The 21,206-nt window shown below is 40.3% G+C and overlaps 2 protein-coding genes across 3 annotated transcripts in view; one reads left to right on the plus strand and one right to left on the minus strand.

The window, feature by feature from the left end:
- The first annotated feature begins 9,018 nt into the window (after positions 1-9,018).
- LOC126863577 (uncharacterized) lies at positions 9,019-15,635 on the plus strand. The gene is made up of 5 exons (XM_050613843.1): positions 9,019-9,144; positions 9,656-9,886; positions 10,988-11,257; positions 12,251-12,341; positions 13,009-15,635. The coding sequence occupies exons 1-5, from the start codon at positions 9,019-9,021 to the stop codon at positions 14,346-14,348; spliced, it is 2,058 nt and encodes a 685-aa protein (XP_050469800.1). The 3' UTR covers positions 14,349-15,635.
- LOC126864212 (RB1-inducible coiled-coil protein 1) overlaps positions 14,792-21,206 on the minus strand; it is a 57,864-nt gene continuing 51,449 nt past the window's right edge. For both annotated transcript variants that reach the window (XM_050615308.1, XM_050615309.1), the window contains exon 9: positions 14,792-21,186. In XM_050615308.1, coding sequence (XP_050471265.1) covers positions 21,079-21,186 — 108 coding nt within the window. In that variant the 3' untranslated portion in view covers positions 14,792-21,078. The remainder of the gene's footprint in view (positions 21,187-21,206) is intronic.

A 21,206-nucleotide genomic window follows, 5' to 3' on the forward strand; every position in this document is an offset into this window, starting at 1 on the left:
TTTCTCAGAAGCGTATTGATTCGACCGAGGAAGTTACCGTAGATGGAAGCGTCTCCATGTCTAATTAAAGACCGTGTTAGGTACACCTGTGAACACGTGGTAGGAAGTGGTGTTATCGCGTACACACGTGCCGACGACTCCGAATCGCACGTGCAGTTACGCTGCGGATACGCGTCGTTACGCAGAGGTGACAAGAATGTTCTTTGAATTAAAGAACGGACACTTTTGTAGATACTATCAGAATTAACGGACTAATAGTCGGTACTGAAACCAGTTACAATAATATCTGCAACTGCGAAGATTGTGAATCATATGTTCATATTATTTTCCTCTACGAAAAGAATCCTATGTCAAGTTAAAAATACTTCTTTACTCCATATACTTCTTTATATTTTACAAAGAAATTCTAATACCGAGCCATAAATATCAACAAGTCCGTACATTGAAATTACTTCATTTCTTTAACGATCCACTGACAATTTCATCAGTTTACCAAAAGTTACAAATATAGAACCAATAATATAAAAAAGCCACAATTTTCTTTTCAAATGAGTTGCATACTTAATTGCAATTGGGTCGCGAAACGAGCTAGGGATTATTAAGCGATCCAACAGCGTCCTTCTGTACTTAAGGGGGAATCGCGGCAACTCTTCAATTCCGAGGACACGCTCACCTCGGCAGATATGTTTGCGTCGTGGGTTCAGGTTCGATCGAAGCGTAACGGGCCGTTGTCTTGGATGCGGGTACCTGGGGTTGGAGGCAAAGGGATGGAGAAGGTAGGAAGTAGGAGGATTCTACGAGGGACACCCCCTTAAAGCGCCGCGGAACCAGCTGATTGCGAGCTCGTTGCGACCTATGATCCCGTGCAATCACATTCTAAGCCCAGTGTCTCATCTTCTCTAGCTTGATAATTCTAGTTGTCGTATTTTACTCACAGACACATTGTCTACATTCGTTTGCAATTGGACTCCGTTTACCTGAACATATTCAGGGATTCATACTTATATAATATATATATGTTACACTTACGTAATAGATAAGTTCACCAATGCTCCTCGTTATCTATTATTTCTCGTTGACATAACAGAACTCTACGTTCAAACAAGTGGATTCAATCAACGGGAATTTGTTTAATGAAATAGCAACTAAAATTTCGTTGCAGTAAATAATATCTGGATAAACGAAATGACACTGTAACAATAATATTTGGATAAATGACAGAATAGACTACAGAATACAGGACAGAACAGTATGTAAAACAGTATATAACAGTATGTAAAAATGGGCTATCTGTAGACTGTCCCTATCGAAGATTAAAATATCAAGTATTTTCAAATTTATTTCACTATCATTATATCATTATCAAATACTTTTCTTCTCCACTCTTTCGCTAGCCACGCGGAAGTTGAACCGATCAATTCCATTCTTTGAAAATTCCTTAATATTAATACTAAAAAATATCAAAGAATTATCCCCAATAAATTTGATCAGTTTGCTTCCTCTACGATTCGCGTGTCAGGCGACGAAAGCTGAGAAAAATCCCTTAAATGGAGCAGAAAATCGCAAGGGACCTCGTCTCAAGCTGCGCTCTGCAATTCGTTCTGATAAAATCCCGATGAAGCGGTTGACGACAAACGCGCTGGCAACCTCAAATAAAACGGCTATCGAACGATCTGTGGCCGCTTGTTCCATCGGAGTCGGATACCGGAAAAGCTTCACAGTCCGCGTCGCGTCGAAACCATCGAGTAAAACATCAATAGCCCGAAATCGAGGGGCCCCAATTCCGGAGCACGAGCAATAAAGCCTGTGTTACGGGCGAGAGAGTGGTGGTTGCACGGTGATCGATCCTTCGGCAGGTCGAGAGGGGTTGCTGTCTACAATTAGGCACCCTGTGGCACACGGTTAAGCCAACAGAGCCGATTGGTCGAGAATGGCCACTCCTCTAGGCGTTTCCTGATGCCGACCAGGACTAACCACGACGTGCACACCATCCACCAGCGGCAACGTGCTGACTCCAGCTAGTACGCACCCGAGTAGAGGCGCCTCAGTTCACGTAGCGACACCGTGTCGCACGCATCGACACGTACAATCTCACGCGTACCAATAAAAAATCGCCTACACCTTCTCCAAACTCGTGTATAATCATTCGACAATTATTTATATATGATCTCTCCCGTTGGAAAAATTTGCGGCTAAGGTTGCAATTGTTGGAGTATCAGTGAATCTGTTCCGATGCTCTCTGTGCATTTATCTGAATTTAGACGATGACGAAGGGACGAAGTTAGTTTCGGGTGATAGGTTGATGAGAAACCTTGGTTAGGAAAAGTGAAGTGTCCTAGACAGACGAAGATCGGGGACTGTTGTGAATATAGAAGTTCTGCCACCGGTGCGACGTCATCTAGGAAGCAGCTACGACTATGGTGGTACTGTAAGTATTTCAAGTGCTTTCTTATTCTTTTACTGTAAAGGGTAGATAGTACTAGGTAAATAAAGGGACAAGTTATTGGCTTTTGACGCCAAGCTTTCGATAGTAATGATAGAGAAAAATAGGGATGATAGAGGATCCGTGTTATCAATATTGTATTGCGAAGGATCTATCATTTTCATCGCTCAACAACAGTCTGATATTCGATGTTCCTGAAGCATAGGAGGTCTCTAAAACTTTTTCCTGTTGCAAATTGAAAGAATCTAGCGCCTAGCTGAAATTTAGGAAGGACTAACGAAAGTCAGGCTAAACTTGTAGTGATAATTCAAAAGCTCTGAGCAGGTGGCGACCATTTCAGCATCGATTTCTCTTCCTGGACGAGCAGCGAGATTTCCCTAGTATCTAATCAGTGGGCGTTCTGCGGGTTTCTCATTGGTGTGTGGGCGTTATCACGAGTTCCGATTGGCCGATGGGTATTCTAGAGTTCTCTGGCGCACATACATGCGCACTTCGTAACGCCGTAAACCGAGTCCTGAAATCGTGCAAACCTAATAACGGTTGCCATTTGCCAATATTACAATGAGCGCTATTTTGCAGTTTCATAAATATACCAGTTTAAATTTGCAACTTTCAATTTTCCACCATTTTACGAACTTATCTTTCCGATGTTTCTATCGCTTAAAATACGCAAGATACGCTCCGATATTTTGTACTACATTTAATATCCAACAGATACGTTAAGCTAAGCACATTCTTCATCCAAAATTATTTAAGTAAGACGATTACGCGATCAAATATAAAATTATTCGATCTTTGAAAGGGATGATCGAATCTTCGAACGTGTATCTTCTATTTGTGAAAGCCCGATTACAGATGCAGCTGTGGCTCGCTATTGATCACGGCCCAACACCTCGAAGACAGATTAAACGAATGTCCGCGAGTAAAACGATCTGCCTTTATCTCGAATCTGAAGAACGTCCTCTCCCTGTCCGCCGCGGTGAAGAACTCTTTGAACCCACTCCCTGTCTCCACTCTCTTCTCTCATCCACGCTCAGCCAGCATCCTTTTATACGGTGGCAACCGAATGGAAGCTGACAGTTTACCAGGTATTAATTATGCTCGTCTGTCGAGGATAACACTCTCTCTCGGGACCCCTTTTCACTTAACTCGAATTTTAAATCTAAATCACTTTTTGACTATTTTCCTCTCGGTAGCCTCGATAAGAGACTTAATTTCGATGATAAAACTTAGAAAGTAGCTTTAAAAATTCAACTTTAAGATTTGTCATCTTTTTAAAACAAACATTTTCAAAACAAAGAGCGTAAACATAACGCAGTATGAGCGAGAAACGTGAGTCACTAACTCAACAAGAATTACACGCACGTAGGTCGAACCTTTCGATTTTATTATATCGGAAGTATTATAGAAAGGCAAACTACGCTGTCATAATGACGGATACAAATTGCTCAGTGATTCGTGACAACTGCATCATCGTGATTTATTTTTTGCTCCATTTTTCTTTTTCTTTTTTCACTTTTATTTCTTTCACGGACAACCGCGAAGCGTCTGTCACGACGACGGGGCGCGAGAAATCGGGAAGAATGAAATAGCGGCCAGGGGGGGGGGGGGGGGGGGACGAAGAAAAGGAAGGTGGCTCGATAAAACTCGATGAACCTCAATGAAACGCGATAGAACCAAACAAAACCGGTCCAGCTGGATTTTTGTAAGTCAGGTTTTTTGCCGATTCCCCCGTGCTCTCTTCCAGAGTAAATCGAGAGGAAGAAGATACGAAATAAAAGGAGGAAAAGGTAGAGACGAAACGACGCGAGGGAATTCGAGCGTTTAGATACTCCAAAAGAGGAACGCGTGGGGGACTGGCATTGTGCTCCTGAAAAACTATTCCATGCCAATTATCCGACGCGTGATTAATCTCCCTTTATTTATCAATCAGCTTGCCGCCGCTTCAAATTCGGTATTCTTTTGAGAATCTTATAAAGCCTTCGTATCACGCTTTAACCGCGCTACGATGAGTCAATTAGGATAAATGAAAAGTCCAGAAGAAAAGTAATAGCGTAATCAGAAACGAGATACTACATATTTTGAAAAATTTATACTCCGTTTGAGCTTCGTAAGAAAACATTTTTTCAGATAGATACAGTTAGTAGAACATCTTGAGAGATTGTTTCTATCGAAACAAATTAAAGTTCCAATATATAGGTATCATCCTTAAAAGATTGGAATTACAAATGTGTTTTTCAAAGAGAACACTGGAGGTGTACCATTATTTATCTCGTTATTGGCAAAAATACACTTGTGCCACTTCTCCATTGAGATCCTCAATTTCATCTACATTTTAACTTCATTCGCTGATTCTCTATTTACTCGAACTGAAACGTAGGCAAATTCTGACATAGAAGATGTAAAGAAAGGAAATTTATGAGCATACGAATTTCAAGCGTGCGGTGCAGGAGTTAAACTTTTCCCGTTAGTAACGGAATACGCGCGTAGTATGTACTTCTCTACTATGTAATAATCTGAGTAAATATTCTACGCTCTACCTACGCGATGTCTTCGCAAATGTAACTGCGCGAACTGAAGGAAAGATCGAAGCTTCTTAGGTCGTTGCCTATCGTGTCGTCTATTTTCGAACTTACAAGCAATCAGAGTTCAAAGTCCTCATAAGCTATACACATAGCGCAACGATTCATTTAAATGAATATATCTATAACATATCTAATACACATTTGATATCTTCAAATAAGTGCATACCTAACGTCAGTAAATTTTTTAAAGAAATTCGCACTCTATAATCTATCCACTTTTCTCGTAAACTACCCTACGCGTCTCGTAAACCTAAAACCACAATGAAGAAAGAAACTTCACAGTTCGCTACACGGGTTTGCGGCAAGGCCGGAATCGAAGTCGGCGAAGAAGCCGCGAGAGAATTAACTCGTTTAGACGTAATCTCGGGGGACGATCCCCAGCGAGGCGCGAGACTAGTCTCGCGGTCCATCGAGGGGAAGAGAAATCTCGGCTTTCGTCGCGGTGAGACTCGCGTGATATTTTAGTGGACTCGCGGTATCAGTCTTAATATCTGAAATTCTGAAGGCGCCCATACCGACCGGAACGAGGATATAGTCTCTTCTCTTTCTCTTCTTTCTTTTTTTTTCTTTTATTTTCTCGTCTTCTGTGGAAGAAAGAAAGAAAGGGTGAGGAGAGAAGGACCCGCGGCGGCCGCGAGTGTATGCGTCGCTGACACCAGCTCGAGGCCTCTTCGAACCGCGGGACAATCTCCTCGCAGCATCGTCCGCCGATGTATCATCTTACGCCGGTGCTAAAGGCGATGACTTTATCACCGATCCGGGCAATCATTCACCTAGGCCGGCTCACTCTTCGTTTCTCCCTCGAGCGTTCTCCTTCTCCTCTGCCTCTTGTCTCGTGTCCCTTCTCGCTTTTCTCACAGGACACGAGGCGCGTCCACGTAACGTACAGGCGAACGCTTTGCGTGCCGGGCCTGCCTTCCTCGACTTCTCTTTGCCCAAGCTTGGATAACGGATCGGCCGGTCAGGCGAAATGCTCGCGTGAAATTATCGCCTCGAATTCGCGCCCGTTCGAATCCGACGGTGCAACGAGGTAGCCGTTTGCTCCGCGAATTAAACTCTCCACTGCCGTACAGATTTTTCGTTGTTGCCTTCGATCTTTCTTGTTTTGGCGAGGAGAATCTCGCGATCGGTCGCGGTTTTACGCTTCGATGTTGTGGTCTGTCCTGGTGCCTCCGTGACCACTGCGGGGTGGTTTTTATCGAGACAAAGCAGCATTATTTGGCGAACATATCGAGGATAGAGAGACTTTGTTGCTAGCGATGGAGTGGAATTATTATATCTGTGGTGGATCTTCGATTCGAGAGATGGAAGACGATATTGGTTCTTTTACGCCAATAGTGCGGACGTGCGAGTCGGTACATTGCAGAAATTGAACGTAAAGCAAGTACATGATTGTAGAAGTATCGTGTCAAGATTCTAGTACAGCCACTATACAGCGGATCTTTATGAATTATTGAGGAATTTAAACGTGTAAAAATATCCAGAATGTATATAATATGCAAAACACATACAAATTACGTTATAGGTAACATAATGCCCGAACAATTAGAGAATCGCTTTCGTGCTGCCTTTTTAAATCTCAGTTTTTATTTTTCTACAGCTTTCTAATGGTAAGGTCAAGGATTGAAAGTACTAAGAAATTGTCGACAAGATGATTTTACAGCAGAATGATTACTAAAATCGATCAGAGAAAATGTGCATGTAACGGCGAGTTTGCTGCAGTTTAAAATTGAAATTTGATCGAGATCCATCGTAGAGCTTTCACGATGCTTTGAAGCGTGGACCCACGTGAGGCGCGAGCAAACTTCGTCGAGAGTAGGTGTTCGAAGATCGTAAACGTCCGCGTACGAACTCGACTCGATAAAACCCACGGAAACTGTGTGCACGCAGCTAACGCGTAACCTGTACGCTGTACAAATATCGTAGGAGGCGTGCGAGGACCTTCTCAAGTGGCCCCTTGAACTCGATCATATGAGATCGAGAGTCGAGGAATATAGATTTTCATTACTCCATATATCTTCGAGAACTCTATAATTCAACGAGCTTTCCAGATTCCAATTGATAACTATAAGATTTACAACTACAAACCGCGACATATATGTAGTATGCATATAATGTCCATGTGAACGATTTAGATTTTCCACATTTATCGTAGCAGGAAGTACATCATTTGGTTGCAACATATAATTTTTATGAAAGGATAAAGATTGTTTGTTGGATATTTTCCAGTATTCTTCAACCAAAGAGCTGAAATCGAGCGTGAAAATTTGGTATACGTATTGCCTCCATCGACTTATAAGCTTTCACAAGCTTGTAAATTTAATGAATTTTCTTAACTTTTGCTGAACTGGCGCTTAGTCAATGTGAGAGACACGTTGAAGTCACATCTCAATAAAGCGAGGCGCACCGGCTTGTTCACAGTTCCGTTTGTAACTTTAGATAGCAGGTTATCCTGGTAGAACGTAGGCGAGCAAAGCGTCTTCTATGGTTGTCTTCATGGTCAATGACACCTGACCGCCGATATTTATAACATTGTTGTACGAGCAACGCCTATTTCGCGTCAAACCGAAACCTTCTGCTTTCCCTTGAAACGCACGATAATTTACGCTCGTGCATCCCCGAACCAATCTGTGCGGATATACCGCGCGATAAACCGATCGGGTCCAATAAGCGTTACCTGCGACATTCTTCGTCTTTGAAAAGGCACAAGTACGAAGACGAAGGGACACGAACGAATGCTGAAAAGAAATTCCTGAATTCCCTTGTAAATTGAATAAAAATCATCCAAAACACGTGTAAAGTGTTTAGTTGGCATCGTTCAATCGTAGAAAAGCAAATCTGCTCAAATTACGTGATTTCTGATTTTATAAATATTCTGAATATTACATGTAATACAAGTTTCGAGACACTCTGGGAATGTTAGAAATCGCTCGAGCGTAGAGAAACGCTTGAAGTATCCTTCGTAAAGAATTGATACTTTATATAACTAACTTGAAGCCAGAAAAGAGAGCACGAGGAACATAAGCTTATCGCGTGACCTATCGTGACAAGTGACGGCTTGCAGATCGTTTTCGTGCAGCTTAATGTCGACGCAGATCATAACCGTGCACTTTAATGTCAACGAGAGAAAGGCAGAAGCTGTTGTTGCGTGACGTGACACCAGCTAATACTTATGCGAGAATTTATGCAGAAACGTTGATCGCTTTCTTCGCTAGTTAGGTTTCTACGCTAACGATTACGGAGAACGTTCCGATAGCTCTTTAATTTCGTAACAGTACGTCATATCGCGAATCTAGAGAAACAATCATTATTCGCTGGGAAAAATATAAAAAATGTGAAACACTATCGATTTACAAAAGATCCTCAACCTGTCTCCTATTCGACGTAATTCACTTCTCAATTCCATTCACGATCAATCGTGATTATTCGACGCAACTAATGGCTGAACATCTTAGCCCTCAGCGATTTATCACAATTTATACAATTTTCAAAAATATGAACAAAGTATGTAAAAAAGGTGGACACGATCGTGAACGTCTGTTTAACCGAGATTCACTGATCATAAAGATGAGAGGGTTGAAGAAAATGGCTAGTTAAAGGAACGAAGAATTCGTACGTATGCGCAATGCGATGAGGATCGATCTTTTTCTTCGCGATCGAGAATCGCTCGCGACGAATATAAGGATTCCGGAAAGCCAGTGAACGTGCTCCTTGTCAGGCCACCCACGGGCTCCCATAAGTATGGCGCGAGCTACGGCCAGCTACGTGCCATAAATCGGGATTTTATCTCGAAGCTGCCGGTCTCTTGCTACGCCGGCGATTGCGTAATCCTAAATTGGAACTCGAGTTCGATGCAACGAAATTCGGGTTCCAAAGGACCTCAAGGTCGACCTCGTTTCTACGAAGGGAGATCATTTTCTCGTGCTCGAGACATCGATTCTTTCAATAGTACTATGCCAGTATCATAACTACGATATTAATCTATGCAATATGGAATTGCATTTGTTGTGTAGGAGTCGCGTTGGGTCGCCGACGATGTCAGCGACTGTTGCCGGCAACCAGCAACAGCAACATCCTCATCAGGAGTGGGACATCAACGACTCGAATGTACCAAAGGTAACTATTTTGTATCTTTAATCATCAAAACTCATTATTCTGTTAAGGATATTTAAAAGTTTTACCGCGCGCAATACATTATTCATTCGGGTAATTCCCGTGCAGTGTCTCGGGAATGTCCAAAGGCTTGGGAATTTCGATGATCATATCTCTCAATTTCCCCAATTTCGTAATAAATACAACCATTAAACGTTAGATGATATATCTGGTATACAATACGATATGGCATACAGTAGGATTCAGTCTTCCAGAGAATCGATGCAAAACAAATGAATAATTAAAACTATATATATAAATTATAAATGTTTTTTGTTTTATATTAGTTCATTGAATTATGCACGAACGTAATAATAGAAATATAACGAAATGGATCATACCTAATTCAACAAAATAATATAAAACAGAAATTGTTGTTCTATTATCACCTTATGAAACGAAAGAAATTTTTTGGACAACCTAATATCTTTAGCCTGTTGAAATAATATTTCGATATGTTTCGAATTAATTGCAGGTAGTAGAATACGATCCCTGGTGCGAATGGGCTGATGGTCACGTAAGAAGGGTCTATGGACCTGAATGTGAAGAAGCGAGAAGACACGCGTCTGGATGGGCGATGAGAAATACGAACAATCACAACGTGAGCATCTTGAAAAAATCCTGCCTTGGCGTTTTGATCTGTTCGCAAGAATGCATACTACCTGGCGGCGGAAGGGTTCACCTTCGACCGGCGATTTGTGACAAGGTAAGGAAACCGAAATTATTGGAAAGCAATCTTTGGAAGAGAAATATCCTTCTCCTAATGATTCACGATATATATTTCTTCCTCTTTCATTAATCGCTTAACCTGCCTAATTACTAAACCGTTAAGGAATAACTTAGAAATATTTAATATTCAGTATCAAATTCAAAATAATTTATACTCGTTCGATACTCTAGGATAAACGATTACATCGTGAAAATCATTGAGAAGATGTATTACGAAACCCTTAAAAGACCAAAACACCCGGTCAACAGATTTAATATAATTTACATTAAAGAAACAAAGTACTTAATATCATCAAGCTTAGGTTAGTTTATATTCATATGTCGGAGATGGAAAGACAGCGGGTTTCCCGTCCGGAATGTTGGGAAACCCCCCAATACACTAGTCCAGACTTTTACTATAGCCGCCCTTAAGTAATAAAAATAAGAAATAGTCTTAATGTTCCAATCTGACTTTATGACGATGGGTTTGGGCTCGAAGTGACATAGTAGGTCACCGGACGTAGCCACGGTCACGGGAGGGACATGTACCTGACAGAAGTATGAAATGATTATATGGCTCTCCTTAAAAACAAAGATTAACCCGAGAAGCGGAGACAGGAGTATATAAGGGCAGCCTCTTTTGTATGAGGAGAGTTAGAGTTAGAGTGTTAGAGTCGTTGGACGAATTGCCGATCGAGTGATCCGAATCGAGTAGTACGTTGATACTTGTCCTCCCGTGGATCGTGGATTCGTTATCGAACCTGAATTCGTTGTCACCATCATCTCGACCATCCTATTACCATTACTCATAGCCTCTTGTAGTGTCCACATTCGTACTGATAAATATTGGCTACATTCGCGACAGTAAAGTAAGTAAAGGTTCATCGAACGCCCCAAAATGCCAACTTGCCTCCGACACATACAATATTTGAGAATAAATGACTAAAATAGCGAAGATCAGTGAGAAGATTTACATATTACAAAATCCTTAAGTAACCAAGATATTTAATATCATCGACCAATTTTAAACTATTTTAGATTCATTTGATATTAAAGGGTGAATGCTTTACAATACGCGAAAATAAAAATAAATTTTTAGGCGAGAAAAAAGCAACAAGGAAAGCCATGCCCGAACAGACAATGCACGGGTCGGTTGGAGATACTTTCGTGCCGTGGCCATTGCGGTTATCCAGTGACGCATTTCTGGCGGCATACCGAGCACGCGATATTTTTTCAAGCCAAAGGACAACACGATCATCCGCGACCGGAAGCGAAATCTACGTCCGAAGCGAGGCGAAGCGTGGGTGCTGGCAGAAGGGTGCGCGGTTTGGCGGTTCTTCTGGCGAACGAGGCTGCTTTAGGGTCTAAAGTATATTTACGAATAATTTATTTACCAATTCGCAAATACCATTTTATTATGAATATATTTCATGTATCAAAATTCCTCGATATTTCAAATACCGAGCCTAATCGTGACACTTAAATGAAATATTAAGTGGTATAAATAAATAGTAGAATCATTATATGCTTGAAGAAGTATAATGCTCCAATTCATGGAAACGATACTTGTCATTCCAAAAAACTTGAATTGTAAATTTGATTCGGGTCAGGGAAAACCTTTCTTTCGAATGCGCATCGACCATTGCGCAAATTTTATCGGAACAATTCACGTTGTGCAATGTACGACATACTAATAGAAAATATTCTGTGAGAATTTCTAGTAATCGAAACTTGGAAGACTTCTTGATGTTTCTAACGGATATGTAGGAAATATATAAAAGCGGTATAATGTTTCTTAAGAGTATCTCTAATTCACGTCTTAACTTTTCTCAGTCGTAATTTCTCTAATTTCCGGGACCGTTGGTCTTTCAATTACAATACCGGGTAATACCCAGACTTTGACCGGAAAGAGTTAATATTTCACACTATTCCGATCTCTATCGTATTCAAATCGACGCCATTTTTATCAACGAACGACAATCTGTACGTTAGTATACACATATACATACATATATATATCATTGCACTAATGCAATACATTAAAATCGATGTTTTTCTGATGTCACTGAATTTCATATTTTCACATAAATAAGAAGTACTTCTCTCAAATATCGTGACCATAATAAACTCTACTCGGAACATAGATACCAATACCGGAATATAGATACCAATATATATCGATAAAAACACGTTCGAAATATTCGAACGCTCAAACGAATGAATGGTTAGTTATATATAACAGACTTACCGAGACAGGTAGCTGGGACAAATAACAGATTAGAATAATGTAAAGATAGGCTGATCCTCTCCTTCTTTCGACTTCTTTGATGCGAGTAACGTATAAATTCTTGTGTTTTTTCAGTTAATGTCACTGCGGGGTACGAAAAGACCAAACTCGGAAGCGATCGAACCGCCAAGAACAACACAACCACCACCACTGATACCGGATAAAGGTTAACAACCGTATTATTTCAAAATACTGTTATCACACTCGTTCCGCGTTACGTTAGACACTTCGTTAATGGATTTGCGTAACTGTTTCGAGGAGATCCGATCAAAAAATTCACCTTCGAAACCAATTTCGTGAAGCAGCGTGGAACGTTTGCCGCAATCGCTTTCGCGCCAATAGTAGCTTCTTTTTCCGCTAGGCGACGCCACGTCCCATAATATTGCGCTCGTAAATTTAAATTGCAAACTCGGAGACTATTCTTTAAACATCAGGATACGTTTGTTATTTTTATAACAAGAGAAACATTTCGGATACTTTTCATTTATAAGCAGATACAATTATAATATCAATATTATTGTTCGAGGAGAGAAAGATCCATAACACGAGCATTCTCTAAATATGTTAATTATATATTTATGAAATCAGAATTAATTATTTTTCCACTGTTCTGCTTTTTCTCAGTGAGTACAATGTATCTCTTTCTAGAAAAACATTGTTTCTCGATACGATTTCAAATATCACTACTTAACAAATAAGAATTAAAAAGTTTTGTAGTAATTTTATAGTTATAAGTCGCAGCGTACATTTACCATAGACCTATAAACCCTTTTTTTATTTTTAATATCTACATTTTTATTCCTGCGAAACGATAATATTCTCTTCTCTTTCAGGATATTCCTGTTCCTGTCCTCCATTTGAATGTATGTGTGGTCTACAGACCAACGCCTCGGCTTATCAACATTCTCATCATCATCAGACAACTATGTATCCTCAACAAACAGCCTCGAACGACACCCCCTACTGGCTCCAAGACACCGTGCCAGCCCAAGAGAACGCTCTCGGGTACAATCTTTCCAATCAGATACCCCAAGAAGCCACCTACCCCGACTTTCCTCCGTTTACCGGAGAACTGCTCCAACCAGAAGAGATCTTCCAGCTGGATCAGCCCCTAAGACCAGAATTCAACATGAATTCTCAAGAAGTAGCCAGATCACCACCCACTTTACTAGATCTTGGAAGTGGTACCATTAAATACGAGATGAAACAGCATCAGGATCAAGCTTATTGGAATCAGTTTCTCAGCGAAGATTCCAGTAGTAGTCATTTGAGCATGCCTCAAGACGACAGACTTCAATTTCCTGGTTTTGAGACAGATAAAGACTCCAATGGTTTCTGCGTCAAGAGACCCGTAAACCATTTCATCTCCAACAAGGAAATGAGTCAGAATCATCACCTGAGCAATCCATTAAACTTTCAAGATTACCAACGACAGCATAATCACAAGAATTTCGTGGATGGAACGGTGAAGAACGATCAAGAGAGCAATTATTGGACTCAAAACCACCAGGATGACCGTCTCACCTTTCCTGGATTCGATCCTCAGAAAGAAGAGGATTTGTTACCCTCTAGAAGAAACCTGAACTGTTTTCCCAAAGAAAATTGTCAACCAGGACTAATGGACAGGGGGAATTATAACGTTTACCCAAAAAAGGAAAATGGAATGGTTGATCCTGTTCGTCCTAGTCGCAGCCCCATGGAGAATAAACATTACTCTTACGATGGTTATAATCATATGTTCGAGCAATCAGATGCGAAGAATCAATTAACCAGTCGACCAAATCAAAACGCGAATCGAATGGTCCTCGATGAAAGACTGCAGAACAATTACGGTCGTGAGACGAATCCAGATTCGACTGAAAGATTATTTCCGGATTCAAATGGTATGGAGGCAGCTATGCCAACGCAAAACAGTCCAGAACCTTTCTTTTATCCCAGTAATGATCGTTGCCATTACACTTGCGAGATACTTGACACGCGGCTACCTCAAATGACCATGAATCCCACAGTTACACAATCGAGTATAAATAACTATGGTGATGTTAGTGAATTGGATTTACCTCCCTTCGTCGATTACACGCTCGTAGGAATGCTGTGCTCTACGGAAGAAGACACGTCGAACTTACTACCTGGCTGCCCCCAGAACTCACAGAGCTACGTTCCCCATCATTAGATCCTCCCGACCACCATCTTCATTTGTATTATAAATACGAAGTATATGATAGTTACAGCTTGAACACGCGAGTGTCGTGCAGTTTTGTTTTCCATCCCTCGTCGAGTTCTTCATCCTGTCGTATTATAAAGTTGATTTTGCGATTCTGAGAGATCAAACTCGACACAAACATTGTAACTCTAACGGACAAAGATCTTCTTACGTTGAACTAGAATTTCGAATTGTTATTTAACTGAAGGAAATAAAGAAATTTTTGTTAATAGGAGACTCTTGGTTTAGAAAAGGACACACCTTGCCGTCCCCTTTTCGATTCATCTTTCCACGTAAAGTTGTCCCATTACCGATTCTTCCGTGTTTGTTGGGACACCATGTATAATTACTAACTCTACTGTCGTTTTAAATGATTTTGAAAGGTTGTAGGGTTCAAAGCACTCGAGTCGAAGTAGCTTGGAAAAAAATCACGTGATTTATTCGTAATTTATTTTATTCGTAACAGTTACTCTCACGATCACAATTGTATGTATATTATGTAATATTATCATATACCTATTTTGCGTTACACTTTCTCGATTACATGCGCGATATTCGTTTTTCTTTTTGCTATCCATTTTTTTTTTTCATCCCTTTTGAAACAAATGCTGATACCATCTGCTCGATGTTCGAATTGTCTAATCTGTTTATTTCCTATTTCGCGTTGCTTTTCCACAAGCGGCGAGCACAAGGGAGACGAGAAACGAAACGGGTGCGAATCCGGTCACGTGCATCGTCGAACGATCAACGAAATCGATCGCCTATTCTATCTTTCGTCTATCTCCCATTTCTTGTTCGTTTCACTCTCGCCGAACTTAACTATCGAAGAAAAGAGTGTTGCAGCGAGTAATCTAAACGGATCGCTTACGTTCATGTTTGTAAAGCGTACTACCGTGGCTCAGCATTGACGAAGATTTGAGAAGAAAACGCAGATAACAAACAAGAAGGCTCGTTTGATCGTTCGATCGCGAAATTCACGCTCGCGGATCTCGTTGATTGGTTCATCTGATATAGTGGTTCGGTGATCGCGCGAATTATGCCACAACTCAGATCTAAGTGATTAAACGCTACGGATGATGTGCTATTATCTCCCGGAAAAATCGCTAAATCTCGCAAGAAAGTATATTGAATCGTCAAGATGTAATTTACTTTTACAAAGAGCGTCGAATAATGGTTTACGTATCGTTCTCGCGCAAATGAAACATTTCTTCGTATATTCTAAAAAAAAAAAAAGAAAAGAAAAAAAGACAGAAGAAAGGACGATGCCGTCGAAAGAAGCAAAACCTACAACAAATCACGTCACACGACATAGTCTAAAGCTCGTCTTTCTTCGTCGTCTCTACGTGTTTCATAATTTTAGTTTTTATTTTTTTGTCCTTTCTCTTTTTTCGTATTTTTTTCATCTTTTTTTCTCGTAATCATTCCTTTTTGTACGTGAATTACGATTATCTCTCACACAGAGTGTAAAAACGTTTCTAAGCGTATAAATTTTGGTCAGTAAAAAAAAGAATATTCTATAATATCGAATTACATTTTTTCCTATACACATCACACGTAAAACAAACTCTATCGATACTACGTTTACATAATTTTTCTTATTAATTCTTTTTTTGTCGTTCTTTTTTTACTTTTTTCTCTCGCTCACACAGACACGCTCACTCATTCTTCTTTTTTAGGCGTCTAGGTAAAAAAAGGGAGAGGGGGGGGGGGGGGTTGTCGTCAAACAACGTTCGTTTCGCACGTCAGAGAATCGCTAGAAAAATAAAAACGCGACTCTATCCTTCATGAGTAATCCTTTCTCTCTCCTCTCCAAATATCTGTCGACATTTTTTTCTGCTTCCAATCTACCCTCTCTCCATCCCAGTTCGACCTCTTTCTCATCGATTTAATTTTAAATCTCGCATCATTACAAAATTCTTCTGAGATGTGGCTCCAACAAGTTCTTCGCACCCATCGTGGAACGCGGTTTTGCACGCACGGGGTTCTTTAGAAAATACTTTCACGCGTTCGTTTCATCTCTTCTCGCGTCTGGATCCTCGTGCGTCCGCTCGCGAGAGACCAGATCCAGTTCCTCAGGTTTTCTCCACCGATCTCGTCAAAATGGACAATAAAAAAAGAAAGCAAAGGCTCTCTCAAACACGAAAAACGTGAAAATTCTTGCTCTGTTCTCTACTGTGTTCGTTCGTATAATATACATTCGTAATTTTTCGATTTTTCCGCTATCGTAGAAAAACCATTTGACGAACAACACAAGTAGAACGTTGCAGGCACGTCGATTTGGTATTCGTGTAAGTGTACGTCACCCTGGTTGAACGAGCATATTGGAAAACCCGATTTATACACGAAGTTTCGATCGTGATTAGTTTTCTTGAGTTGACGAGATCTTTGAAATCCACGCGTCGAAACAACAGTTAGTGATCTCTTTAACTACTAAAAGCTGTCGTTTACGAGGTAATTACGTTTTCGAATCGTTGAGAAGCATCTGAAATTGTTCCTTGTCGTTCAATGAAAACGAAAACGAAAACTAACCGTGTCATTCGTATTTAGAATGTTCGGTTTCGATTTTTATTCGCATCTAATCGCGCAGACCAACTCTCAACGCACAAGCTGCCCGATCACCACGTAGATTCGAGCGTTTCCAAAGCAAGGAAGGAAAAGAAACACTGCTTGCCGCAATTCCAAAGTAAATCAGGGTAAAGGTTCATCCGTGCAGAAAGGGATTTACGTTGTTTGATAATGTAATCCCGCAAAGAGTCTCCTATCACGATTGCTTCATAATCTTTTAGCGTGCTTTAAGATGTATGTACTAAACGACTCGAGACAAAATTCTATTCTTTTGTCTCTCAGTGATATAGAAGAAAACTTCGCGATCGTCGAATCGATAAGAAAATTAAAAATAGAAGCTGAACGATTGCAAAGTTTTCTATAATCGTCAGAGACGCCTTAATTAATTAAGAATTTTATAAAAAATGCAATTCTTTGTTACTTCCTTAAGTATATAAATCGGAGCATTCTTCGTTTCACATCTTTTTTGGTCAATAAACCAAACATCGACATCTTAAAATTAACCTTCGAGATCTGTATAAGCGCTTCATAAATACGAGTCAATCTCTAAATTCTTAATCCTCTTCCACTGTAAGTCGAGTCGCTTAATAATCCAAAATGTAGAAGCAAATCGTGAATACAATCGTCGCGTTATTCTACGATAAAAACTAACTCAAAGCATCATGTCGTGGAGCATAAGCTGGCGCGTCGCGTGACCGTCCCACAACGTTACAGCTAAATGCTCGTCTAACACTGCTCGAGCTTTCAAAGTGCAACGTGCAAGCAAACGTTACGTTTAAAGTCGATCGATTATGTGTGCTCTTTACGAGACAGTGCTTTCTCGTCGTCTTACCGTGAGTTTACCTTCGCGGAGGTGTAACGGAAACAGGGACTGTGCGGAGAGCGTGCTCTACGTGTGCTCTTTGACTTCTCTTCGAGGCTCTTCGATCGAGAAGAGAACTGGACGAATAGAAACCGTGGACATGTAAACTTTCGTGCTGCACGAGGAAAAAGAATTTCATGGTTTTTACGAATATTTTTACAAGTCTCGAATATCGTTCACTTCACAACGTATCAACTCCAATAATCTACCGTTCGCTAAAATTATTGGATCTAATTAGATAAAATTATTGAATTATTCTATCGAAGCGTTTCTCTACTACGACCTAAGCATTTACACAGAACGTCCGTTTAATCTATACATCTAGTGATCTACATTTTGATTCGAAGATTCGAAGAAATCTTGGTAACAAATTAGGAACACATGTCCCAGAATATAAGAACGACATGGAGACTTAATATCGTTTCTAGGCACAGAGTGCTAGTTATGAGAACTAGAAACCCGAGATCGCGTCAGAAATTCAAATTTTCTCGTGCACGATGTGTCTGCTCGCGAATTGATACGACAATGGAATGTCGATCGCCATGGAAGCAGGACGATCGCGCGGTTTCCGCAGAGAAAGTGTACCTACGAATAACAAAGGGAATGGAAAGAACCGGCGAGGCCAGGTTCCGTGTTGAATTCGTGCTAAATCTGTGCATGCGTGCGCGCGCGCATGTGTATGCGAATTCCTCTTTCCGTATTTCTTTTATTCTTCTCTTTTCTTTTTTGTTTTGCGTTTTCCTTGATTTTCGATCGACGAGAAGAAAGAGGAATCGTTCGAAACGAGCTACATCAGCTACACGTCAGAAGCGGGGTGCGTGGTTCTCTCGACAAGCTCGAGCTACACAACTTAACGAACGAATTTTTGTTCTACCTCGTCTTCGTTTATCTTACTTATCAGCATCGTGTGTGTCGGCGGGCCACCTCGTACGCCGGTGGCTTCGCTCGAACACGAAAAAATTAAGGCCGACGAGCGAACAAGCACGTCGCTGAATTCCGCCTGACGAATCAGGTACGCTGTGTGCATGTGTGCCTACGTATACGGTTTCTCAGTTCGTGATTTCGGCAGAGGAAAAATATACAGAAAAAGAGAGGAAGAGAGAAATGAAAATAAAAATAGATACGGAGAAACAAAAGAGAGGCGTAAAAAAGTGTACTTACATGGACCGTCTCTTTTTGTTTTTTGGAAGTGGACGACGTCGTTCGAACTTATAGTTACCGTCCGCCCCGAGGGATTTTAAGATTTTATTATCAACTATAGGTAGAAGTGTAAACGTCGAGCTTAACGATCACAGCTATTGTACGATACTATGAGTGTCTAGAAATTGTCGCGGAGGAAAAAACGATAGTATTAATATTAATAATAATAATCAATAATGATAATAATAGTAGAAGTTAGATAAACGATACACAATAGATAATTAAAGGATCCTACGAGCAATTTATCATAAGGAAGCTAAATGTCGGTTTCTCTCGTAGTACGCCCTTTTTCTCTCGATCGTAATTCGATTGAACCTCGAACTTTTGCACATTGAACAATAGAAAAAAATATATATATACTATATATGTTTCGTGTATGTATATATGTAACGTGTATGTACGTGTTTATGCGATTCACGTATGCATATATATGCACACATATATACATACATATATATATATATATATATATATATATATGTATATATATGTGCGTTTAGATATATATATTTATATAATCTATAAAATTCATCCTACGAAGAGTTTTGCCTCGCACCGGTTTTATCCACGGAGCTAGAAAAAATCTAATCTTCTTTCATCGGTAAACTTCCGTCGTTACCTTCAAAGTAAAGATACATATATATCTGTGAGTATCATGTGGTTTCCACTCCTATGCTTCACACAGCGAATTTTCTGCCGCTGGTGGGAACATTTAAACTGGTGATTCGAAGAAAGATAAATCGACCACGAGGCACCTAAAACGAAATTCATTTCAGAAAGAAACGCTGTGGTCGACGAGAGGAGAGAGCCTCGCCTACAGCGTCTGCTCCGCCTCTCTCTATAATATACTTTGTTCTAAATTAAACAGACTTTCTAATATGTTAAAGACGTGTCTCGATAATTGAACGACACACGGTTATTTCACTTTACAAAATCTTAGACTTCAGCTTAGGACCTACGCGCGCGCGTGTGTGTGTATGTGTATGTGTGTATTTTATGTGAGTGCGTTATACTTCTCATACACGAATATTGCACGCTTCGATACACGATAAACTGTGTACACGCGTTTATGTATATTATATATTATATATCATATATATAATATATAGTAGTTTGCATATACAAAGCATTCGTAATTTTTCGTTATACCCCCTTCTCTTGCCTCTATCTTAATTATATTTTTTTTCTTTGTTTTCGCTTGTTTCTTTGCAAAACTTATTCTACTACGACTTTTTTTGTTCACCGCCTCGTCATTTTGCTGTCACTCAGTGCAAAGATAAGAATAGTAGTAGTAGCAGTAGTAGTAGTAGTAATAGTAGTAGTAATAGTAATAGTAGTAAGTAGCAGTAATAGTAATAGTAGTAGTGATAGTAATAATAGTTTAAATTGTTTGAATAGCAGAACGAAGAAATTTCGTTTCTACATCCAAAATTAAGAAGAAAACAATACAAGAAATTCTCTCTTTTGCACTTGCGCATATGTAACTCTTAACAGTTACACTTATCGAATTACAAGTAAAAGATCGTTTCATAGCGTTTAGTTATTCGTAATAATAATTATATATCTGCGTTTGCTCGTGATTTTCTCTTACGTTCTCTCTCTCACACATACATACACTCCCTCTCACTTCATTCTCACGCCAGGTCTCATGTGAAAAAAAGAAACGAGAGAGGAATACAATCATTACGTTTCACAGCTAACCACAGCATTCGGCAATTTGTTTCACTCGTTTAAAAATTATTTGTATCACAATGAAACGCCAGCGCATCCTTTTGTCTCTGATCCCTATTTGTAAGTGATACCCAATTCTAAGTATCCATACCCCTCTTTCGATCATCCAAACCTTTCTCCCAGCTAGTGAACTTTCAAGGATGAGTGTCGTAAAGTTCTGGCAGGTTTTGGCCTTGATCCGAGGATTTCCGGATGGTTGCGAACGTGTATACTAAGGATCCGCGTGTCGGATGAACTGCACGTGCAAGGCCACAAGTGTTCATCCCCGCGACACGGATCCGCGGTCACAGGGCTTATCAAATTGGTGAAGAATCGATGGATTCCTCTCAACTCGTCGCTCGATTACTCTTCTTGAACGCTCGCTAACATAGCTGCACTATCACCCACAGGCTTCACAGCTCTTACTCGATAGAACTTGGTGCCACGTGGAACGCGATACCGGTTATCGATCTGAAACATTGACAACATTA

The sequence above is a fragment of the Bombus huntii genome, chromosome 3, assembly GCF_024542735.1.
Source record: "Bombus huntii isolate Logan2020A chromosome 3, iyBomHunt1.1, whole genome shotgun sequence".
Lineage (NCBI taxonomy): Eukaryota > Metazoa > Arthropoda > Insecta > Hymenoptera > Apidae > Bombus > Bombus huntii.